Genomic DNA, 25,399 nt, shown 5'->3' on the forward strand with positions numbered 1-25,399 from the left:
CCGGAAACCCTAGATCGCGAGGGGAACGGGGGCCCCCGGGGTTTGGAGGCGAGGAGGAGGCGGCGGCGGTGGTGGTGGTGGTGGTGAGCGGAGAGGCTGATATTCTCTCTCTATCTACGCGAGAGGGGTGGGAGAGACGAGCGAGAGAGGCCAGAAATTTTTCCGCCTTCGCATTTCGTTTTTGTTCGCTTCTCTCGGTGAAGCTTTTCCGGCATCGGCTTGTGTTCCTGGCTGCGGTTTGAAACCGCCGGGCCCCACGTGAGGTGGGGTTGAAGGCTCTAGGGAGGAGTAGTACGGTACAAGAGTAGTAGTGAATTTCGCGAATTGCTGCGTGTACCCGACGAAAAACGGGGAGGAGTATTAATGGAATTTAAACGCACCGGCGTTTGTACATGAAACATAAAACTTAGAACCACCAGCAGCTGCATGATGAAGTAAATGAGGAGCGGGCGTCAATGTTTAAATTGGAAAAAATTGGACCATTATGTCAAATGGCTTTAGAGTTTTATAAGAAAATAAGGGCACATTTAGTTCCAAAAACATCACATCAAATCTTTGAACACTTAAATGGAGCATTAAACGTTGGTGAAAAAATTAATTAAACAGTTAGGAAAGAAATCGTGAGATGAATCTTTTGAGTCTAATTAGTTCATGATTGGTCATAGCTGCTTCAGTAACCCACATGTGATAATGGCAGATTAATTAGGCTCAAAAGATTCGTCTCGCGGTTTTTAGGCGAGCTATGAAATTTATTTTTTCATTTGTGTATAAAACCTCTTCTGACATCAAGTCAAACATCCGACATGACACCTAAAATTTTCTTTTCATGAACTAAACATGGCCTGGGAGGTTTCGCGATCTTTTTTTATTAAATTTCGAGAAATTTTACTGGATCTTCAATGGTACACCCACTTAAAAAAATACAAAAATATGTCTCGAGTGACGATGTGTCTTCTACTACTCTACAGTGCACTAAGTGATTTAACTTATTTATATCATTTATTCATCAATCTTTAAATCTGATAGCTAAAATCATTTTCGTAAGATCGTACGGCTACGACTGACTCCACATCTCCTTACGCAGACTTTTTATATATTAGAGATTTTCTAAATTAGTAACAATCTTATCAATTATAGAGTTTCCACATGTTAAAAATTACATTAATATACAATTAGAAACAAGGGGCAAACACTTTCTATACATTAGAGACTATATATCTTTTCAATTATATAGTTTTTATGAACATGCACAGTGTACATTTAAAACCAAAGTTCAATCTTGACATTGCTGCAGTAGTACAAGCCAGCATAAACACACCGTTACAACATTGACAACGATGTCAAGACAATAAGTTTGTGTGTCAACGACATGCCACAATTGAACTAATCATAAGATCAATTAAGTATCTACACCACTATTGTTGGACGCTCGAATAATCAAACAACTAAGAATAACACCGGCGATAAATCTATGCTAAACAAGAATCATTATTTAGGGTTACAGAAATATTTTATTGGCATCATCTTTTCATGTTAAATAAGTAAATTCCTTGACATATCAAATGATGCATCACAACATACTGTTTTTAAAATTATTGAAGTATATATGCACCTCCTGATAAAAACAAAGAAGAAACATCATTAGTAATTTCACTTTATTTTAATTATGTCATATATTTTTTAAACAGGAAGAACTCGTGTGACAAATATTTATTATTATATGATCAAATAATATTTAATTTAAATATTTGTTTATGCAATATAACAAGATATAGCAATTTTTAAAACTCATAAAAAATTATACTTTGAATTACATGTTATTTGAGAGTTGTACGATTGTTTTATTCATCTGATTATCATATGATAGGTAGCGATTGTTGTTGTGGTTTGGTGGAAACGATCCTCGCGGTGGTTTTCTCGACATTGATAGTTGTTGTTTTTCATGAAACCGCGTGATATGTCGTGATTATCATAATATATAACCGTGATTTTTTATTTTTCTTTCAAAATTTTCAATTCTCATGATATTACCAACCATGATTTATCGTTATCATGGCCTATCGATAATAACCGATTGTCGCGATGATAGTCATGATATTGCGAACCCTAGTCTTGATATGGGTGTTTATATTACGATTAATTATTATTAGTGACAGGGCACACGGCTGTTTAAGATGAGGCACAGGTGGTAATGGTTTTTAGTATTAAGATACGTCTTAATCTTAAGATATCATCATCCCAGTATTTAAAAGGTTGTCATGAAAGAGTATGTCATATATGCTCATAGGTAAGTTGACAAACAAACTCAAGTCTCAAGATAGTGATGCCGACCTTTCGGTGGTCTTCATAAAAATAGGGTGCGTATATAGGGGAATGTGTTTGTTAATATGATCAGCTGCAGTATATATTTCGCTAAAAAGAATTCATTTACATAGCCAGAAAGAAATACAGTTCGATGCCTACATGCAAATGCAAAAACGGTAAGACGACGTGGTGCCGAGCAGGTGCACCTACCAAATTGACATTGGTCGTGGCACGAGCGACCTTTGAGTCTTTGACTCTTGAATGCAGTTTATGGAGAGCGTATAATGCATTTGGGCATTCCAGTCCATAACACTATAAACTAATCTTCTGATGTAAACACTACTATTTTATACTTCAATTTAATACTACTTATCTCATATCATATCTTGAATATTGTGTAGAAACCATATCTTTCATTCTCTTTCCTTATTTATTCACTTATCACATCATTTTTTATTCTAGATGATAACTTAATTAATGTTATGGACAGTTATTGGGTTGGAAATATTCTAATTAATTGTCCCATTTTTTTCTTCGTTTTTGGGCCCTCGGGCCGTTTCTGGTGCACGTTTGTTTCCTCGCGTCGATTTTTAAATTTTTGGGTGCTTTCCCTCCGAGACATATTCAAGTCACCATAAACACGTCGTGAAGTGAGCCCACCAAGGATGTGTGGGCCCGGTTAACCATGCCGGCTTTGCTTGTCCAATTAACTTTCGAATTATCCTCATCAGGATTTTAATTTTGCTCATCGAGAGTCTTCTGCACAGTTTTTTTTTCTCAAAAGAAGTTGCACAACAAATAAATAAGGTACCAAAACAAGGTCAGACACATAAAGAATCAGCAGCTAAATTATTAGAAAAATGCTGAAAAATCAGCGGACTTAGGCCTTGTTTTTTTCGGCTGGTGAAGCTTAATTCCTCCTCTATTTCCATTAGTATGTTTTTTAAATTATTAAGTGTTTTGTTTCATGCAAAAACTCTACATAAAAGTTACTCTAAAAATCAAATAAATCTATTTTTAAAATTTTAATAAATAATACTTAATGAAATATGCACTAATTACATTTCTCATTTTGCATTGAAAAAAGCTTCAGCCAGCAGCAGTATAGAATGCAGCCTATTATCGAATGCAGCCATAGGGTACTTGGAATTCCAAAGAATTGAGGGAGAGAGAGAGAGAGATTTTGGTCTTCGGTAAATTGTGGAGCCTAGAAATGTCGCACCACCTGTCTATTCTTCTTCTCTACTAGGCCCTCAAACGACATATTACAAATAAAAAATAATTTATAAAATAATTTATAAAAAAATTATATATGGGTTTTAGTGGCTAAAAGCAAAAACTAAAAATTAAAATTTGGAGAAAAAACCTTAAAATCAACCCTAAATTTAAGGTTAAAAATTTAAATTTTGGCTTATAAGTATAACAAAAGCGAAAAAAAGAGTGCTAATAAACTGGTGTCATGCCTGCTTAGATATTCTTCACAAGCAAAATCAAGAAAGCCCACGTATTTTCGCTTATACTAAAATTTAAATTTGAAGTTGATTTTAGTGTTTTTTTTATCGTATTTTATTATTCAGCTTTTATTTATAAAATCGCTAAGAATCCATATACAAAGTTTTATATAGAAATTATTTTTGATCGTTAATAAGCCTTTTCGCTTATACTTAATTACAACGAAACAACGACGCCGGAAAAGTCTGTATTGCAAGGACAATGTATTAGTAGTAGTTTGGTATTTGACATTGCCAGCCGCTACGCAGTTCTATATGTTTCCTGCAGGCCCTAAACTTCTGAATTGCATATGCAGTGTCCAATAAAGGCTTAATGAATCGCTCCCTTCGGCATGAACCATGGTTTTCAACTTCGCCGGTTTGCCTTTACATGTATGTTGTGTCTTTTCATATTTAGATCTCTATGCCCATGGCCATAATCAAACAATCACGATGATAATGGCGACTCTCTCTGCACATTTCCTTCTTATACTGATCTGTGCATTGTCAAATACCACAATGACAATCAAAATACAGTCAAATACCACGAATCATATCTCACAGTGGCTTCCACAATGACAGCGTATTATACTGATCCGTGCATTGTCGAGCAGCCAGTAAACCCTCCTTAAGAACACACACCAGCGAAAAGCGAATAAGAAAATGAGCACCTGTCCACAATATGGTCATTCTAACTTCAGCTCCATTTGTCGTTGATTAATCATGCATGGAGTATTTGTTTTGGCATAATCCTGAAACATCAAAATAATCAGTGCATCATGACACCTTTCGAAGATTCCCTGACCTCAGAATGGTCGCAGAATCCATCACGAATTGGGTCAGGTTGGTCATCTTGCTAACCTTGGTGAAGATCGATTGCTGTGCTATTTAGGTCATCACTTCCTGTTGGAAGATCTTAATACCTGGTTAGTCACCTCCCTTCAGGTGATGAAATCGGTCAAAAATTATAAATAGTCCATGCTGCACCGAGTTGACTTGCTCACCCTTCAGCAATCAGCACATCCAACAGCTCAATAGATCTCCTAAGCTTTCTCTCCCGGAACACAGACTCGATCAGCCTTGCCCAGCAACTAGCCTCTGGCATGAACCCAGTCTCCACCAGTCCATACAATGCAACTGTTGCGTCTGCTACCCTCCCAACATCACACAGACCAATCAGCAGCATGTTTGATGCTGCATAGTGAGGTAAAAATCCTCGTCCAAGCATCATGCCTAGCAAGCCAGCTGCTTTCTCCACCTCACCATGTGAACACAAGCAATTCATCACAATCCGGTGACTTGCGACATTCAGCTTTACTCCTTCTAACGGTAACCTCCCAAGCAAGCCCATCGCTTCCACTGTCCGTCCATCTTTGCACAGCCCCTCAAGCACCAGATTGTATGTGACAACATCAGCCTTACACCCTTTCTCCCTCATCTCCAGCACAAGAGCGATCCCCTCATCCACATTCCCATGCCGACAAAGGCATCCGATCAGTGCAGTGTAGCTGACAGCATCCGGCTGAACCCCAGAACTAATCATTTCCTCAAATACCCTCCTTGCCTCGTTCACTTCCCCCTTCTTACAGTGCCCATTAATCAAAGTGGCATAGTTGAAAGCATTTGGCTCGCAGTCATTCTTCCTCATAAATCCAAAGATTGCTTGTGCTTTCTCCACTTGTCCCAGCCTGCAGAATCCACCGATGAGCACATTGTATGTGAGCTGATCTGGCACAATGTGATCCTTCTCGATCAACTCCTCAAACAGTTCAAACGCTTCCTTCATCTTACCCCCCCTACAAAGCCCACCTATCAAGGTTGAATAGGTGACCAAGTCTGGTCTAACATGAGCGCAGTTGAACTCACGCATTTCATCGAACACTTCGAAGGCGATCCCCAAATCGCCTTTTTTGATATAATGTTTGATGAGTATGTTGTAGATGCACGTATTGGGCTTGGGAAGGTACTTGTTCTGGGGGTCGCGCAGGTCGGCCAGGAGCTCGGTAAGGACGTCGGGACAGCGAGAGGAAACGAGGCGGTCGAGGCAGACGGCGAGGGCCTTGGGCGAGACGCGGCACCGGCGGAGGAGCGCGGGGAGCAGGCGGAGGAGCGTGAGGGAGTGGTCGGCCGGGAGGAGCCGAAGGAGCGGCAGGAACTGCGGCTCGATGAACTGGCAAGGCGCGGAAGCGGCGCGGCGGAGGACGGCGGCGGTGGCGGAGGGGAGGCGGGCGCGCGCGAGGCGGATGAGGAGCGCGGAGAAGGTGGCCGGGGTGTGCGAGAACCCGCGCTGCGCCGCGGCGGCGTTGAAGAGGTCGAGCGCGCGCTGCGCGGAGGGGGAGGCGGCGATGAGGCCGGCGAGCTCGGGGTGGTGGATGAACCGCAGCGGCGTCGGGGTTTCGGGAGCGGGCGGAGGCGGTGGGGAGGGCGCCGCGCGAGTGGGGCTCCGGTACTGCAGGGGAGAGATCCACGGGAGCGGGGCTTTGGTGGGAGCGGGCGGGGGCTTCATGGCCGCCGGCGGCGGCGGTGGCAGCGGCGCTCGGTTAGTCCGGCCGCCTCGGCCTCTCGCCGTCTCGGGGAGGAGCGGGCGAAGCGAAGGGCGCGGCAGCGCGACGGGTTAGAGTAGGAGAAAAATCGCAAGCTTTTGGTCGTTTGGGTATTGGTGCCGTAGCCGCTGGGCATTTAACTTTTCGCCATTGCATGAGACTCTTCGGGGAGTTTTAGATTATGAGAAACAACTATTTGGTAGCCAGCTTCTCAGAATTTAGAACCAGCTTCTTCAGATTTTGGATTCTTAGTTTATTTTCCAGAATCTGTAACTATAAATGCTCAGAAGCTATGGACCGTTTAGAACAGCTTATGGAAAAAGCTGTAGCTAGAAGAAGCTCCCCAAACAGGCCCTATAACAGATTTATCACTGGAGCCACATGTTATAGACTCATGAGAGCTCACATGCCATAGATAGCAAGTACTAAATCTATTTTAACAGCTCGTAAGAGTGGCAAAAAAAATAAATTTTCCTAGCCGCAGGCCGCAGCGATAGTTCGAATTTCAAAACATCTCAAGCAGCCTAAAAAATATGTGTGGAAACGATTTTGTTCGAAAATTTTCAAATTCCACCCAAATTTTGTTAAGATAAATTCGAAACTAGCAAAAAATCAATGCATTAAGGCCATGTTTAGTTCCCAAAAACTTTTCCCAAATCGTTACATTGAATCTTTGAACATTTAAATAGAGCATTAAATATAGATGAAAATAAAAACTAATTGCATAGTTATGGGAGAAATCATGAGACAAATCTTTTAAGCCTAATTAGTGCATGATTAGCCATAAGTGCTACAACAACCTACATGTGCTAATGACAGATTAATTAGGCTCAAAAGATTTGTCTCGTGGTTTCCAGGCGAGTTGTGAAATTCGTTTTTTCATTCGTGTCCGAAAACCCCTTCCGACATCCGGCCAATTGGTCGACGTGACCTTTTTACCAAAAATTTTTGGCAACTAAACAAGGCCTAATAAGGCTCGCTAGCCAATCAATTTCGCGAACCAGTCCATGGGTGCTTATTAGCTCACATTTAGGTGGCAAGTATAATACTCTTTTCGTTCTATATTATAAGGTTTTGTAGGTTAGCCTAAATTTATTCATATATTAATGTATATGTTTTATATATTTATTTAGATTTATTAACACATAAATAAAGCTTGATAAGATTAAAAAGTTATATAACGTGGAATAGAGGAAATAGGAGATTATAACCTAACTATAAGACAATGAGAGGAGGGAGAGAATAAAAAAGAAATATGGTTGACTCTTATACGGGAGTTATTTAGCTCTGCATATACTCAAATAAAAATGTATTAAATACATAGGTAAGAAAAAGAGATAGAATAAAAATTAAAGTCAACCATATAGCCAACCTATTATTGTACGTGGCTTAAATAGGAGCTTATAGTTATTAAGTTAGCTGTAATGTTAACCTTGCTCTAATTTACCAACCGAAGCATAGTACTATAGTAGGACCGGTCGTCTCTTGTCTGCATTTCGGAGCATGACCAGGGTTATTGCTATCGCTAGTTTCATGCATATTATCTCCTCATCAGTTAGAAATCGTTGTGTACATACATCAATTCTAGTAAGTAAACTTCAGTACTATTCTATTTATTTTTTTCTCACGCTAATCACGAATATTATCTATTGAAAAACATGCAAATTTCAGTGCAATTCACAAAAAGATTGTTTGAACTTTGAACTGAAGTCGAAAGGGAACAAGTCCCACGCTATAAAATGAAGCCTGACTATTACACCATCAGCTTCATGAAGTATTTTGATTTCATTAGTATCAATATTAGACCGTCCGCTTTATGAAGTATTTTGATTTCATTAGTATCAATTTATCATACAATATATTGTTAATGACATCAAACTCTATATCGTATAAAAGCATTTTGAGGGATGAATCTATCGGTTCCATCCATCTTGCATCTTTTACTTTGGATTTTGAATATATACTGAGGGCCGAGCAGTTTACCATCCAACAGAAGAAGACTGCTCAATATGTTGGGTGAGAATATTCACTCATTACCAATAGCAGATAACAGTAAATATAAATGCATAGGCATTGCGATTTTGTAACATGATTAGAAAGATGAAACTAAGCCTAGCCACATTCTGTCACACTATTCATCACCATACCCAGTAATTCTCCTTTTGAGATCATCAACTTTAACAAACATTTCATCTCTGTTTTCCTGCAAATAAGTAAGTACATTGTCGAAACCATTGTATATTGCATAGAGCAGAACGAATATTCTTTAACTTGCGGACTGGTTCTAAAATCAGTATACACACCTTGAAAAGAAGATACCGTGTGCTGAACCAAATCGTGTAGCCAAGGCCTACAATTTGCATTATCTTTGGGAACTGCAAAGTAGATGATAATTTGTTACATGCTCTATGATAACACTAGATAGAAATTTCTTTTTCTTTTATAAATTTAATAGTCACTGACCAAGGGAATGGAATCAATCGCTGAAACAACAGCAGACAAAATCCATCCGGCAATAAAAGCACTACTGCCATACATGACATAAGTAGACGTCTCCTTGAAGTCCAACTAGAATAATCGAATAACCCAAGTCAGAGGTTCCACAAGAACATTCAAAAATAGATATAAAGACACCATAAAAAATGTGAGTTTAAGCACATGCAGTCATGCACCAGGAAAACTACATAACAAAACCGTACTGGCGTATTTCTGAAAATGATACAGATTCTTGCAAGTCAAGCAATTGGTAAGAGATCAGCTTTCTGTGCATAATCTAAGGATGAAGGGTAAAGAGAGGGCAATGGGAAAGACAATGATGAAACTTTCAGACATAAGAATGCATTTTAAGTTCAAATTTGAGCTAAAATGCATAATGAAGTACTCAAGGTACTAACGGTACTATCTATGTGTATATTTATTAGTTACAGTCAGGTTATTATAGATTCTATTCAGAAGAATGACCTAGCAACAATACTTAAAATAGATTATTGCATTTCTGCACCCGGTTAAGATAAAATTGAAGTGAGCTATCATGCAAATCCTACACGTCATAACATAGCACTTACCTTCATTGATTTGTCAATATAGTTAAACCCTAAATACAAGCAATCTACTTCAAGCTTAATTTGGCATGCGAAGTATTAATAGAACTGGTAAAAAGTCTTCTTAATAAAGAGGGTGAGAATAATCCAAACGACATATTTATAAATGAAAAATAATTTATGAATAAAACTTTCATATACATGTTCTTAGTGATATAAAAACCAAATATAAAAGAATTTCAAATTTAAGGTTCAAAATTTAAAATTTAGCTTATACACGTAAGCATAAGAAAAAAAATGTGGCTGAAAGACAGTACATGCGCAGAGACCAGAGGTTTTTCTGTAATATGCTTGCTAGTTGCTCAACTTTACAATATACAAATACGGAGTACCAGCAGTGAAACAATAACAATATTGGAGAAATGGGACATTCTAGTGATAATCAGCATTAAACAGCGATGTCATAAAGGGTAAGATCCAATTTCCTAACTACCACCAAGATATAACTTGTACATGAGAGAACTCAATCAGAGAGAACTTGAGCGAGGAAAATAGAGTACGGGGCACTTATAAAGATCTTAGCAAAGGTTAAATCGTTCATAACTTACCAGCATAACAGTTTAGTTATTTCAACTTGTTACCGATCACATTAATTCAATTGCTTATACTCATCAAAATTTAATCAACCCTAATCTTGAAAAAAAAATCAATCTAACTCCATTCATTTCTACCTCGGCTCCATCAATCACCATCCCAGCTGAACAGAATCACACCCTTAATTTTAGATGCAATGCAACAAACAGGTTGCGGGCAACACAGGAAAGTTACCTTACGGCCGAGCGCATCCTCCCCGACACTGTCCGCCGCCACCAAGCTCTGCTCGAACGGTGGCAGGATCACAGATTCCTCCACATTGTTTCCTCCAGCACCGTTGATTGCCTCAAACGGGCCATCCTCCTCCTCCTCGCCGCCGCCGCCGTCGCCCGCGGACGCGAGCGCCATTCGTGCTTCCGCCGCATCGGGCTTCTCCGCGACAGCCACGAACGATTGCTCAGGCCAGTCCGCGCCGGCGCAGCGCAGCCCTGGACATACACAACGACGAGCCAAACGATCGTCAGGCTTCAAACCAAACCGCCGACAAAAACCCGATGCGCATGTCGTCGCTACCCCCCATCCCCCCCCCCCCCCTCGAGAGTCCAGACCTCGAGTTGGTAGGCCGCGGCGGGAGCGGAGGACGGAGACGGGCGCGGACAGACCGACGGCGTACGGATGCGCGCGGCCGCGCGGGAGGGGAAACCTGCCGCCGCCGGCGGCGTTGGTGCAGAGAAGGGCCATGGCGCTCGGCTTCTTCCTCCGCAACGAATTTCCGCGATTCGAGAGATTATCGCGGCGGCGGCGGCGGCGGCGCTAGGCTTGAGCCATTTCATCCGTCGCGCGCGGGGATTATTTCGAGTTTTTTTTTTCGGGAAATGGAAATTCGCTTATCCGGCCCGTTGGGCTTGGAGTTTGAACTGGACTCTGGAGTGGGCTGATGGAGGCATGCTGGGCTTTTCGCGGCTTTGCGTTGAGAGCCAGATCATGTTTGGGCTTATGAATGTCTGGCCCAGCCAAGAAGCCCAATTTATATATCACAACTAAACAGGGCCTTAGCGGCAAAAAAAAAAATGACGTTCACTCGCATCGAATCTTCGCACCCATGTTTAGAATATTAAATATAGTTAAAAATAACTACTTACACAGTTTAAAAGAAATTTACGAGACAAAACTTTGAGCCTAATTAGTCTATGATTAGCGATAACTGCTATAATAACTCACATGTACTAATGACAGATTAATTAGGCTTTAAAAATTTATCTCGTGGTTTTATGATACCGTATACAATTAGTTTTTTATTAGTCATCAAAATGGTCTTTGTAAAATTCAGCCAAACACCAAATGTGACACTTCACCTTAAAAAAATTCACTAGCTAAAAAAGCCCAAAGAGAATCTTGGAAGTGCTCGATGGAGCGGTAGTCAAGTCCGAATAGGGCTTCAACATCTTGTAAAAATTGGCTCCTTTTCCATTTACCATGGCATATCCTATTTGGAATAATTCTCGCGGTAAGTGTAGTTACTCTATACATGTATTAACACTATCCAAGTCATCGGGATATAAAGTGATGAATTTAGCTAACAAGGTAAGGTTAGAGTGGTTCACAAGTTATATAGAGTCCTCTTTTATTGATTTTTGTCATAAAATTTTAAAGAGGTTTTCGTAGGAGCTCTAATAACTTTAACAGGTATAGTGGGGGCTCGAGCCCCTACCGTCTTATGATAGATCCGCCCCAGGGGATATACCATTCTAATGTTTACACCTAGTTTTTTTTTTAACTACTTGGCCGACTAATTGGTGTACACATATTAGCACTATCCAAGTTATCAGGATTATTTGCTTCACGGCTATATAAATTGTAGTACGTCTTATTTAAAAACTTTCTTCTGTCATATCATTTAGCCCATTTGCTTGTAAACTATTTCTTTATTTTTTAAAAAATATTAGATATATCTGGTGGATAATCCGTTACATTTGACCCTATCTTTTTTATTATTCTTATATTTATAAGTCAAATTTTAAATTTTCAACCTTAGAGTTGATTTTGAGTGTTTTTCACCGAAGTTACTTTCCAGCCAAGACTTTTATATCGCTAAGAATACGTATATAAAAATTTTATTTATAAATTAATTTTTGTTTATAAATATACCGTTTAATCACCTCTTTCGGTGAATAACACGGCAACATTCTCTAGGGCAAAAGCTTTGCCTCGTATATATTGATAGAGAAGAAGAAAAGGTACATGATTATGACCCACAGAAGAACCGGAATCAGAAAAGGAAAAAGACCACACACCACGCAATACATCAGGGCCCTTGGTGTTGAAACCCAAACCAATTCTTTGACACTCCTAAGGTACGAGTTCTTCGAAGCGACATCTCTAACAAGAGAACGACGATTGCGCTGCCACTGTCCGTCTTAGGCAGGATATGGTTTTCACCTAAAGAAACCCGCAGGAAAGAGTGAGACTACACAACAACGCCTTAAGAGAAAAACGGCGCCCGCGGGCGACGTCGTTGCCTGCCACTAGGCTAGACTTTCGTCTGTAATCAAACAACTCTCCCCATGTCAAAGAGCAACCGTTGAGCTCAGAAGCCACCGCTATACAACAACCTTCCACGCGTAGCACCACACCTCGTCGTCGGTCGGCCATCAAGAAGAAGTCCAAAACTCCGGTGTGCCCCGATCCATCCACGTTGTTGGGTAGGATGGGGAGAGGGTGAGAGAGAAAATGGATCACCTCTCCCCACCACTAGTCCTCTGAACGTGAGATGGCCACGGCGCCTTCCAAGAGAACGATCGTCTGGATTTGGGCCCCCACCTGCAACGCCCACCTCACGACGCCACCGTCGTCGCCCGCCGTGTGGCCGCCGTCACCACTGCCACGCCTCCTCCACCGCACCATCTCGTGCAACATGCCGTCGCACGCCGCCGTTGCCGCACGCGCAGCCAACGGCCGGCGCGCGCCACCATATGCCAAGGCCGACGGCGACCCTTCACCGCCCCTTCCACTCCGGTGGGGCGCCCATCGCGTCATCCCCGTCCGCACCCACGACGCGTGCCGGCGGCGCTACCACGCGACGTCGTCGCCCCCTTCCTCCACAGTCTGGCTGTTGTCGTCGACACGCCGTTGGCCGCCGCTGTAGATCTGGCCCAGCGGCGTCCGCCGGTCGCCGCCACCCCTCCATCCTCCGTCTCGCCGCCGCCCGGAAGCCGTAGGTCGACGGAGTTGCTTGGGGCGCCGGATCCAGCCCCTCGCCGCAGATCTGACCCGGCGGCGTCCGCCGGTCGCCGGCACCCCTCCATCCTCCGTCTCGCCCTCGCCCTGAAACCATCGGTCAGCGGAGCAGCGGATCCAGCCGTCCTCGCCTCCCCTCTACGGCTGCCATCCGCTTCCGCCGCCGCCCGGTCCAACGCCCAACCGCGCCGCCCCTGCCCTTCGGGACGACGACCACCAATCGAGGAAGCCTCGCCGCCGTCATCCTTGCAGCTGCTCGGCTTGCCGGCGAGCTAGCCGAGTTGCTCGGGCAGCGGCGAGGCGGGGAGGCCGGCTGCTGGCCTGGGCGCCACCCGTGTCGCCCTAGGGCTCGGGCGACACGGGATCGTTATGTTCAAGATGTCCACACGGCAACATTCTCAACATCACTAGTTTGAGTGTTTAATCTTTCACTCTGTTTCAGCCACACATGGATACTGGGTTCCCGGTTTAATTTGGTCAAGGCCATCATGAATTCATCATGATCGATGGGCTAATCAGGTCAGATCGGACGTACACAGGCACGCAGAGATCTATGACACAAACAGTAAGTACCCCAACTTGGGGAGTTGGGGGTGGTTCTCGGCTCTCTGCAAACGCATTCTGGGCCTCCCCGGCAGTGTGGGCAACTAGCTGCAGGTCAAAGTGTGGCGCTTCAATTGTCTGAACGGTCACCCCTGAGACACTGAAACTCGGCACCGCGCTACCGCCTGCCTACCTATGAGTCCAGATGCTATCTACTCATAGGTAGATAGTTTGATTAGATGTATTTATGTATATAGTTTGTATACGTGTGTATACGTATGAATCTAGATAATGTCTGAAAATATTATAATATAGAATAGAGATAATAGTATTGCTCACTGATATACGACTTCACGTGCTTTTAGATTCACATATTAGTGAGTAGTGCTACAAAAATATTACCGCCGAGAATCCCATTTGTTTACGTATAGTCATTACAACATATTAGTGAGTAGTGCTACAAAAATACTACAATAAGAATTAATAGAAAGACCATAACCTACTTAATACCTTCATTCAAAAATGTAAACATTTCTATATGCTTCTTAAAATAAATATGGACATGCGTAAAAATATCTTAGAACGGAGAGAGTACTTACAAGCTTAATTACCAATTACAACCAAAGTTTAAAACTTGAAAATAATGTTAGAGTTAATTTTAGTTTTTTATTGTAGTATATTTTTATTGTGTTATTTTCCAAACCACTAAAAATATGGATATAAGGGTTTTACTCATAAATTATTTTGGTTTCTTCCTTTATCCTCATCAATTAATAAACAACTAGCCAAGGAATTAAGCTAGCTAGTGTTATGCCGCATTTGTGTTTTCACCTCATAGTCCCTCTATTTTGAAAAAGAGAAATTTTATAGTGCTCGAGAAAATATCTAGAGGTTTTGGGAATGATCGATTGGCATTTTAGAGGAAGAGCCAAATAACATATATGCAAACGAAGACGAAGGCCGCCTGCGCAAACGGCCCATTTGGGGAGGCTCGGCCTAGGAAGGAAGCAGGCGGCCCATGGAGGCCTGGCGAAGAAACCCGACGGCCCATGACAAACGAAAATCATGTCAGAATCCTTATTCCTTTTTATAATAGTATAGATATAGATATACGAATTGTTTTTTCTATATTTAGATTGCGCTTCTTGCGCAACACAATAAATCAGGAGATCACGTTTGATTACCAACAATAGTAACGTTCTCTTCGCCCGGTGCACTCAACAAATTTAAGGCACATGAAAATATTCTTACTGATTATATGGAAAAGAACATATACATACTAATACACATACAGCACACGTCCATGAATGTACTCGCTAACACCCACTTGAAGAGATAAACACCCTCATCATTTCATATTTGCTTATCTTTAATAGCCGAAATTTGAAATTTTTAACATTAAATTTAGAATTAATTTTAAAGTTTTTCATCATAATTTATTTTTCAGTATTACTTTTCAATCGTTAAGAACACACATAAAAAGTTTTATTCATAAAATATTTTTATTTACAAATTTGCCGTTTGTTTTTTTTTTATCAAAAAGTTAAAAGACGGCGGCCAAAGTAATGAATCATTCCTAACCTCGCCTGGTATGGCATGACCTAGTTGCTAAAGGCATCTCTAAATAAATACGCGCAAAAGGTTGATCGTGAGTAACTGAATTTAAACAATAGTCTAGATAAAGTCATGTATCTGTAGCTATGTACACGATACCATGTGTGCTTCCCCTAAAATATGCGATTTCTCTTCTCGTTCCTTTTTATGAATCCAATTAGCTTATAAAATTCTTGAGATTTGTGAATATTAAAGGATGGCTGAAGCTTAAACGGACTGTGCAATCTGATGCCATAACCAGATGAGAGTTTCAGCAATCAACGGCACTGATCAGAATTCACTCAATTCAGTAAAATCGATGTAGTCACCACATGCCAGATCATGGGTTACAGACACGATCAAAGCTGCAGCACGAGACAACATGCAGTTAGTTCTTTCTCCAGGTTCTTTCTTTGATTTTTTTCCACATTTCCTGAACTGTATATATATATATATATATATATATATATATATATATATATATATATATATATATATATATATATATAAGTTTACTATTTCAACTTCCTAAAGTAAATTTCAAATTTATAACAGTAGTTAATTGACTTAATTCTATTGTTTATATCATTAAATAATTATTACAAAACCAGATAATCTTTTGTCTTTACAAACCTTTGGTTTACCTCTACATCACTGAGATAATAATAAAAGAGGCAAATGTAAATGCTGACCAAGTTCTGAACCTACCACGAGTTAAAACTCACAACTGTTGCTACCCTACGCACATGCAGGAGATTAGCACAGTTGTTCGAGTGCAGGACTGTGGACTGAAACACTGCAGCAGCAAGTGCTTACAAAGTAGAGGTCGAATTTTACTTCGGTCCAATTAGTGGGATATGATAAAGGAAAAGATGATCTGAAAGAGGGTAGGGAATGGTTTTGGGATGATTGGCCCTAGAAATACTTACTGCTCCCTCCGTTTTGAAGTATTTATAATCCTAAATTGTTTAGTACATATTAAGGTTGTAAAGATAATTAATGAAGGATTGTTGAAGGTGGAATAGTAATTGAGTGTAGGATGGCAACAAAATGAATTGAAGCTTATTGATAAGACAAATAGGAAATGTTTATACCTGTAGAATTAACTTTAAAATCTTGCTTATGAAGCTAACAAATAGCGAGTAACTATAAGCTAGCTTACGAAGCTAACAAAGTAAAAACCTGCTCGTCTCAGCTCCTTAATTATGATGAAAGAGTTCAAACTGATCCAAGGCAGATATGACCATATGAGATCAGCAGAGCCAGCAGCTTCGACTTTTTTCACTCCTACATGCGAAAGGAGGGGAGGAAACATGCGATGCTCTTCTTGAAACTTCGATACACTAGTTTAGAGCACCACATCGATACCGACTCATTTATCTCTATAAAATACGGTCTTTCGTAGATAGCTCAAATGCAACGGTTTAAAATGTAGCATATTTTAAATATGACTAGGACTAGTAGGAATGACCCGTTATGGATGTAATGTTATTGGTAACGAGTCGTAATTATGGGTTGTTATACATGATTTATAACGAGTCATAATTACGGGTTGTTATATACATGATTTGTAACGAGACAGAACCACGACCCGTTACATATGAGAATGAATCGGTAACGAGTGTAGTAGGATAAACCGTTACGGATGACCGACATTATCTGTAATGAGTCATAATTATGGCTTGTTACTGATGACTCTTATCAATAACGGACAGGAGTTACGGCCCGTTATGAACGAGAAAATACCAATATTTTTTAAGATAATATTCTTAACTTTTAAAATATTTCGAATGAATACATGCTCTATAGAGAACTTGTAGATATCAACTAGATCTAATTAGTTTTTTCTTATTAGACACTGTTTACATCTCTAGATTTGAAATTCTTATTGGTTGTATCTATTTGAAATACATGATATTTTCATATTTTTTAAAACAGCCTCGGATAAAGATATGCTCTACATCAAAGTTGTAGATATTAAGTTGATCAACAACTTTATAATTGACAACACTTTCATTTGAAAATTTTTGTTGCCCAAATACATGTTATAATTATTTTGATATATTTAGAAAGCAAATAGAAATAGTTAAAATGTTTGAATGACGCCGGATGAAGAAGGTTCCTATATGAAAGTTGTTGATCTCATCGAGAGCTCTAATATTGTAGTTAACAACTTTTAAATTTAAGATCATATAGAGATTCAAATATGCGTTACATGGTTTGTTAATCAAAAGTCAAAAAAAAAGAAGAAGTGCTTCGTAGGTGATATGGTTACGGTGCTGAGTGTGGAGGTGTAGGTCGTGAGTTGGAATCCCATCAACCATGCATACTCATGAATATGACTCAAAAGGCAGTAGACGATGTTTAAGCATGGTTCGATGGATAGATTAAAAATATATTTTGAGGTATTTTTAGTGTATTTAAAAAATCTTAAAATATTATCCGTAACTACTCGTAATTATAACCCGTTAAGAATGATATTTTTTAATCTTTTATAATTATGACATGTTATCCATAACCATTCATAGTCATAATCTAATACATATATATCATCCGTAACGGGAGTTTAAATATTACTGATGACTTTCATATCGTAACCTTAATTTCGTTCATAACGAGGCCAATACTCGTTACATACGAGATTTTTGGCACACGAAGAATGAGGTGTTACGTACAGTGATAATACATACCAAACAACATGCATAAAATCCTTAAGAAAATAAAGGGCAGAAACCAAACCAAGAATAATCCAGAGCCTATCACTTTGTTTCTCTTATGCTTATTAGGCAAAATTTAAATTTTTAATCTTAAATTTGGACTAGATCCTGAGTTTTTCACCGTAGTTTTTTTTTTCATTGGCCTTTAAATTACTAAAAACACACATATAAAAATTTTATTTATAATTTTTTATTTTCAAATAATCCGTTTGATTTTTTTAAAGTCAAATAATCACCGCACATAAATCCTCTGCCCCCTTAAAAATAATGAGAAAATTCTAAAAAATAACATTGACAAACATTTAAGTCTAAGAAATGTCATTGACAAGTGCGAGTTCTAGAAAATGCCATCGTATAAACGAATTTGTCTAAGGAATGCCAATGCTGTTAGGTTACATCTATTTTTGCCGTTAAATACACTGTTCACGCTATAGAACTTAACGGAGAAATGCTACGGAACCCTAACGACGATGACATTTCTTAGACAAAATTAGATATTTCCCAGAACTCACACTCATGGATGACATTTCTTACAATTAAATGTTTATCAATGACATTTGTTAGATTTTCTAAAAAAAAACAATCGGAGGATGTTGTTCACCCCACTTTTGCCCTCATCAGGTCATGTGCGGTATGCACGAAAGGCTTGCTCACCTGGTTGTTTCACTTATAATAATAAGTATATGTAAAACAATATATTAGCAAATAAAAAATAATTTATAGGTAAAATATTTATGTACGTGTTTTATCTTTTTAAAAGTAAATAAGGTAAAAACTTTAAAGTTTTAAATTTACATTTTTACTATAATTATAAACATAAGCCAAGAAAATGAGACATCTACTTTAGACTTTGGCCCTGTTCAGGGTAAGGATAGGTAAGTTAACTTACCTGGCACGGAAAACGTACTAATAGATTAATATATGATTAATTAATTATTAATTATTAAAAAATATAAAATAGATTAATATGATTTTTAAAATAATTTTCCTATAGAAAATTTTTGCAAAAGATACACCGTTTAGCAGTTCAAGAAACGTGCGTGTGAAAAACGAGAGGGGTAAGTTAAGAGCTTGTTTAGTTGCCAAGAATTTTTGGCAAAAGAGTCAGTCGAAATTTGACCGGATGTTGGAAGGAATTTTTAGACACGAATGAAAAAATAAATTTTAGATTCCAACCGAAAACCACGATATGAATCTTTTGAGTATAATTAATCCGTCATTAGCACATAGCGATTACTGTAGCACTTATGGCTAGTTATATCCTAATTAAGCTCAAAAGATTTGTCTCACGATTTTCCCTATAACTGCTTAATTAGTTTTAATATTCATGTATATTTAATACTTTATTAGGTGTCTAAAAATTCGATATAATATTTTTTTTAAAAAAAATTACGAACTAAACATGACCTAACTTACCCGCCGAACGCGGCCTTTGTCTTTCGCGGACCGTCTCGGTGAAATACACAAGAGCATGAAACTGCTCACTTTGAGCGATCAGAAGAAAAAGAAATGTACTGGAGCCAGAAGACCATGCGCAGTGAGCTTTACAAGGTGCCACTCGCAGGCGTAGCACATGGAGATGATGCAATGACCAAACTGCCCAAGTGGTAGTTTGTTTTTTTCTTTTTTAAATTTAGAACCAGGACATATTATACTCCGTATTAGATAAAAGTTTGATTATAACCCTTATGATAAAAGAAAGAGATACCAAAACAAAATGAGCAGACAAGAGTATCTATAATCCTGATCAACTCTAGCACATGCACGCAGGATCTCATCTTTTCGCTTATTCTTATGCTTATAAGCTAACATTTGAATATTTAAACTTAAATTTATGTTAAATTTAAATTTTTTATCATAATTTATTTTTCAGCATTTGTTTTTGATCGTTAAGAAAAAATATATATAGATTTTAGATCGTTAAGAAAACATATATAAAAATTTATTCACAAGATATCATATACTCCCTCCATGTTTAAATATATCATGTTGGTTAGTTTAAAATTAAATAAAAACATGGGAGGGAGTATTTGTAAATTTATTGTTTGACTTTTTTTTCTTGCCAGACGATATCATAGGCAAAGTATATAAACAAGCATAGATCATCATCTTTATTTTTGGGTAATCTTCAAATCGACATCATCAAATAAATTACTGGACTCTAAAGATGTCGCCACCAAGTAATCTAACACACAATATTCTTTCAACAAATAAGCACTTGAGAAGTATAAATTCTTTAATGAAATTTTATTTACATTGTAAGGAGTTGTAAACTATAGTTTCGACTGGTTGAATCTTTTTTTCCTTTTCCTTTATTCTCTACCGGTAGCGAGCCAAAGCCATGCGCACAGTTTTGGAATTATAAACTTTACAATATTTTTGCAATAATTTTTTGGGGCTTTTGTAAATTTGTCACTGTTTTTTTTTCTAAATTATAAGGATAACACTTGAATGACAATTCTAGTGATATTTTTATAATTATTTAATGACATTTCGTAATAACATTTTTAATTAGTGACAAATTTATAATTGTTCTTATTTTTTTAAAAAAATTTGAGTTCTGCATGAACGTATAAGAAATGCGTCTTTTTCTTCAACACCTAGCATGCTTGGTCAAAGCCTACCTATGCATCCATGATACTACATCAGCCATTTTAATTGCTTTGCAGGTTACCGGTGAAAGTACAATAAATTGCAAGCCTTTTTGCCGGAGGTGACAATCATGTATGTTGAGACTGGATCCTTTGTTAACAAGCAAAACATTAAACGATTAACCGATATAGTTGTAACTAAAAAAATAATTTATAAATAAATTATATATATAGCGATAATTATGGATGAAAAATAAACTTCGGTTAAAAGACTCAAAATCACCTTCAAATTTAAGATTAAGATTTTTATAATATTTACATTATACGCTGATACGCACTAATACACACGCTAACCTACATCAATATTCTGGAGCAAAGTAGCAGGCTAGTATATTGAGCAAGTTTACCACAAGACACGCGCAAAACACGAACTAATGCCGTGCTCACAAAGGATCCGCCCTTCAAGGAGAAAAATAGTCCGAGATCTCTCTTTCATATTTTTTTTTATCTCATGGTTTTTCTTTTTCTTCCCGTTGCGCTCCTTGTAACCTTTTCTAAGCAAAAGAATTCCATCAAGAAATTTTGCATTTTCTGCGATCTTATTTGATGCCGTCGCAAAGAGACAATAAAGTTTTAAAAATGAGTTGATAAAAATCCATCGACAGTTTCTTTCTCTCCCAAACTTCCATATTTCTGACCGTTGGATTGTGTCAATATTCGTGCTAGAGCCTGAAATGGTACTCGCATCTTCCTTCCGCGCTCCCGGCCACAAGAGATTTTTTTTATTTTTTTAAACCCTTTTAATAAATAATTTTATTACTAAACCTCGGGAGAAATTATTTCTCCCGGATGAACCTTTTGACCATGCCACAAATATTGTTGTGGCAAAACAACGCTGTCATGTAAAGCTTTTGGCATGTCAGGCTTGCCACGCCATGGTTGGTGGCGTGATAACATTGTCTTGCCACGTCACTGACACTAGTTTGCCACGCCAACCACGCTACATGATAGCATTATCTTGACATGCTACCCACACTGACATGGCTAAAAGGTTCATATGGTGAAAATATTTTCCTCCATAATTTAGTAATAAAATTATTTATTAAAAATGTTTTAAAAAAATTTGCCACCAGACCACACACATGTTCCATAATTTCATTCAGTTACATATAAGTTACATTAAAATTATACTACGGTCATAATTTTATAACCTTGATAAAGATTGTCTTAAAACGTCACATATTTTATCACTGGATGAAATTGTTTTATGTTGGTTTCCTGCATATTTACAGTTGTATTCTCCTATTTTTCTTAATTCTAAATAACATATTTAAGTGTTATATACATAAAACTACTCCTTATATTTTATATCGTAAAACTTTTTAGTACTGTATATCCAGTGATTAGCATGTACGGTTCACGTGCGCCCTCCACACCTATATACACACACATACACATATATATCTTACATTGCATTATCTGTGTACTAAAATATAAATATTTATAGGTTGTTTTACAAGGATTATTAAGGTTGATAAAAAACAATGATGTCCTTAATAAACAAGGAATAAATAAGGGTGAGATGGTAGATAGAAATAAAATGAGAAAATTTTGAACGCTATAATTCTTATATTCTGATATAAGATTCAAATCGAACAAATGATTCCATTTTGGAACGGAGAGAATAAAATGTGTGTGTGTGGGGGGGGGGGGGGGGGGAGTAACGGGGAAAACATGACTCCAGATCCATCCTCACTGCATTTTAACATATAAATCATATGCACATGTCCTATGCTAAGTTTATTTGCTATATATTATATACCGCCTCTATCTTAAGAAACCGTTATATTTTACCGTTATGTTTTATTTTACTTGTCAGTTTATCTTGCATGAAGAAACTTCTCTGTAAGAACATTTGATACACTATTAGGTAATAATGGCAAATTGCATTGAATTGAGGAGCCTCTTTAGTTTGGAGTAATTTTAAACATAAATTAAAAAAATTAAACTGTTTTCTATAAAGATCTTGTAAAATTTCAGTGTTCCAAAACAGACCCTAAGTATAAGGCCTTGTTTAGTTTGCAGTTTTTTGCAAAAACATCACATCGATTTTTTGACACACATTTAAAGTATTAAACGTAGTCTAATTATAAAACAAATTTTGGATTTCACCTGGAAACCGCGAAACGAATCTTTTGAGTCTAATTAATCTGTCATTAACATATGTTGGTTAGTATAGCACTTATGACTAATTACTTCTAATTAGGTCTCACGATTTTCTCCATAACTACGTAATTAGTTTTAATGTTCATGTATATTTAATTTAAATGTCTAAAAATTTGATGTGATGTTTTTTGAGACAGTTTTTGGCAATTAAACAGCGCCTAAAATTTATGGGTAAACAGCGCCTAAAATTTATGGGAAACCTATCTTACGAAGACTAGAAATCCTACAAAACCCTGCTCTCCTCTGTACAATACTCCCAGGCTCCCAGCCTCCCACCCAACCACCTTGCTCTCCTATCTTCCTCCCCTCTCCCTTTGAGAAGAACACCAGAAAAATAAGAGCTTTCTCTAGCTCACAAATTCTATACTACTACTAATATCAAGAAGAGAGGAGAGTTAGGAAAGGAGAGGAGAGGAGGGAGGGGAGGAGAAGCGTCAATCAGATCAGACCAACAGAATCTGAAAGAACCAGACACTGCTAGTAGTAGAACAAGATTAGCTGCTAGCCTGCTAGTAGCTTTTGCGCCTGGAAGAGTGGCCTGGAATGGCACCGAGCTTTGATTTTGCGGCATCAATCCTCCTTTGCGCGGAGGACAGCACCTCCGTTCTTGATCTTGGCGGAGAGAGTGAGGAGATTTCGTGGGTTCTTGGGGTTGATGCTTCTCTGGGGGCGTCGTCAGTGGACTTCCCCTTGCAATCCGATGATTGCATTGAGGTCCTCCTGGGGAGGGAGGAGGAGCAGCACCTGCCCATGGAGGGCTACTTCCAGCGGCTGATGCTGCAACCTGATGGACTCGATTTGGTAGCCGCCAGGAGCGACGCCATCGACTGGATTTGGAAGGTGAGTTTCTGTTTCTTGTTCCATTGCTCCTTCCTGTTCAGGATGGGATGAGATGCAAGAAATTTTGGTAAAAATGCCTCCTTTTGATATGTCTCTTGTTGATTTACCTGGTGTGCCCTGTATGTCATCAGTGTTGGAGATTCATTGAAAATTTTGCCTGTCATGAACAGGTCCATGAGCATTACAAGTTTGGGCCTTTGACTGCAGTCTTGTCGGTGAACTACCTGGACCGGTTTCTCTCTGTGTACGATCTTCCTGTAAGGACCTTTCCCGGCATTGCATTGTTACCCGCATTTCATACAAACCTGATTTCTTGATTCCTCTGAGATAAATGCCTAGTCATGGAGCAATTGCATTCTGATTTCAGCAAGGGAAGGCTTGGATGACACAGCTCTTAGCAGTAGCTTGCTTGTCATTGTCTGCAAAAATGGAGGAAACCGTTGTTCCACACCCCTTGGACTTGCAGGTGAATTCAATTATACATCATACATGCAACAGTTGTGCACAAATATCATCAAACTTTTTTTTTCTTTTCTTTCAACTTAATGTCTTCTCTTTTATAGGTGGGTGATGCAAAATATGTGTTTGAGACTAGGACCATAAAAAGGATGGAGCTTTTGGTGCTCAACGCCCTAAAATGGAGGATGCAAGCCGTAACTGCTTGCTCATTTATTGACTATTACCTTCACAAGTTCAATGACGGTGATGTGCTGTCCATGTTTGCACTCTCACGCTCAGTTGACCTTATTTTGAGTACATGTAAAGGTGTGAATTTTGGTAGACATGTTAGAAATTTCAGCTCCAATCAATAGTATATATTGTTATGTTGATGAACTCTTAAATCTGGGAATTTCGGTCTGCAGTTGCTGAATTATTGGTTTTCAGACCATCAGAGATCGCGGCCAGTGTAGCTCTAGTAGCATTGGAGGAACATGAAACTTCGACGTTCGACAGGGTTGCAACTTGTTACAAAAATTTAAAGAAGGTATTGAATCTCTCCATCCTTTACCCTGTTTTTAAACTGAAAAAATGATCTCTATTTTTGTTGGATGACACTAATTTCTTAGTGTAGTTCTGTTAGTTTGTCTTGCTTACCATTAAGGTTTTAATCTGTGGTTGGGTGCTTTCCAATTTTGATAGGATATTACTTGAATGTTGTAGGAGAGGATATTAGGATGCTACGAAATGATTCAAGATAAGATTATTATGAGAAATATTATCCGCCAATCAGTCGGCTCCGTTTTCACCATGCCACAATCACCTGCAGTATATTATGAGACCTCAATGTCAAGCAAAAGGAGGAGAATTTGCAGATGATGTTTTTCACTGTACATGTAAACCTTAAGTATTTTGCTCACCCATTTGTTTTGATGGATCCGATGTTTTGGACATTAGGACATATGGTTTGTAGAGATGCGAGCTCTCTTGTTATTTTGCATTTGTGCTCCCTAATTCATTTTTATGAGAACCTTGGAGAATGGATGCTTTGATGTTGTTAATGGAAATATAAAAACAGAGAAAGGAAACAATCTGAGAGAAAAAAAAATGTATCGGTTGGTTTCTTTTCTGGCAGTGGTAGTGGTAGTCCATTTTCAGATTATTAGTCACAGTATGTTACTGTCCTTGATGCTACATGGTTTAGCATGTTTAACTTGCATCCAATAAACTCTGCCAAATAAA

At 38.7% G+C, this 25,399-nt stretch overlaps 3 protein-coding genes across 5 annotated transcripts; 1 reads left to right on the top strand and 2 right to left on the bottom strand.

Annotated features, from left to right (window-relative positions):
* Nucleotides 1–3,950: 3,950 nt before the first annotated feature.
* Nucleotides 3,951–6,414, bottom strand: LOC102720532 (pentatricopeptide repeat-containing protein At5g18475-like). The gene is made up of 2 exons (XM_040525239.1): nucleotides 4,656–6,414; nucleotides 3,951–4,546 (listed from the first exon to the last, which is right to left on the bottom strand). The coding sequence occupies exon 1, from the start codon at nucleotides 6,298–6,300 to the stop codon at nucleotides 4,795–4,797; it is 1,506 nt and encodes a 501-aa protein (XP_040381173.1). The 5' UTR covers nucleotides 6,301–6,414; the 3' UTR covers nucleotides 3,951–4,546; nucleotides 4,656–4,794.
* Nucleotides 6,415–8,180: 1,766 nt separating this feature from the next.
* On the bottom strand, nucleotides 8,181–10,822 carry LOC102720808 (protein CURVATURE THYLAKOID 1A, chloroplastic-like). Its single transcript, XM_040525518.1, has 5 exons — nucleotides 10,581–10,822; nucleotides 10,207–10,460; nucleotides 8,801–8,905; nucleotides 8,641–8,712; nucleotides 8,181–8,540 (listed from the first exon to the last, which is right to left on the bottom strand). The coding sequence occupies exons 1-5, from the start codon at nucleotides 10,711–10,713 to the stop codon at nucleotides 8,469–8,471; spliced, it is 636 nt and encodes a 211-aa protein (XP_040381452.1). The 5' UTR covers nucleotides 10,714–10,822; the 3' UTR covers nucleotides 8,181–8,468.
* A 12,326-nt stretch (nucleotides 10,823–23,148) lies between these two features.
* LOC102717440 (cyclin-D3-1) lies at nucleotides 23,149–25,399 on the top strand. 3 transcript variants are annotated; one of them, XR_001550498.1, is made up of 6 exons: nucleotides 23,149–23,719; nucleotides 23,890–23,976; nucleotides 24,087–24,185; nucleotides 24,283–24,484; nucleotides 24,605–24,704; nucleotides 24,881–24,972. XR_001550498.1 is itself a non-coding variant. In XM_006655851.2 (6 exons), exons 1-6 carry the CDS (start codon nucleotides 23,423–23,425, stop codon nucleotides 25,034–25,036), a joined length of 963 nt encoding a protein of 320 aa, XP_006655914.1. In that variant the 5' UTR covers nucleotides 23,149–23,422; the 3' UTR covers nucleotides 25,037–25,399. The 3 variants fall into 3 exon arrangements, 2 of the variants coding, with proteins under 2 accessions (XP_006655914.1, XP_015693902.1); XM_006655851.2 differs by having other exon boundaries at nucleotides 24,583–24,704; nucleotides 24,881–25,399; XM_015838416.1 differs by having other exon boundaries at nucleotides 24,583–24,704; nucleotides 24,860–24,949.

The sequence above is a fragment of the Oryza brachyantha genome, chromosome 6, assembly GCF_000231095.2.
Source record: "Oryza brachyantha chromosome 6, ObraRS2, whole genome shotgun sequence".
In the NCBI taxonomy this organism is placed as follows: domain Eukaryota; kingdom Viridiplantae; phylum Streptophyta; class Magnoliopsida; order Poales; family Poaceae; genus Oryza; species Oryza brachyantha.

Bases quoted from the DNA above. Each gene is read 5' to 3' on its own strand.
- LOC102720532 (XM_040525239.1), bottom strand. From the start codon at position 6,300: ATGAAGCCCCCGCCCGCTCCCACCAAAGCCCCGCTCCCGTGGATCTCT.
- LOC102720808 (XM_040525518.1), bottom strand. From the start codon at position 10,713: ATGGCCCTTCTCTGCACCAACGCCGCCGGCGGCGGCAGGTTTCCCCTC. The intron at 10,461-10,580 runs GTCTGGACTCTC...GTGTATGTCCAG, and splicing joins CCGCGGCCTACCAACTCGAG to GGCTGCGCTGCGCCGGCGCG. The intron at 8,541-8,640 runs GTGTGTATACTG...ACTTATTTGCAG, and splicing joins CACGGTATCTTCTTTTCAAG to GAAAACAGAGATGAAATGTT.
- LOC102717440 (XM_006655851.2), top strand. From the start codon at position 23,423: ATGGCACCGAGCTTTGATTTTGCGGCATCAATCCTCCTTTGCGCGGAG. The intron at 23,977-24,086 runs GTAAGGACCTTT...TTCTGATTTCAG, and splicing joins TCTCTGTGTACGATCTTCCT to CAAGGGAAGGCTTGGATGAC. The intron at 24,186-24,282 runs GTGAATTCAATT...TCTCTTTTATAG, and splicing joins CACACCCCTTGGACTTGCAG to GTGGGTGATGCAAAATATGT.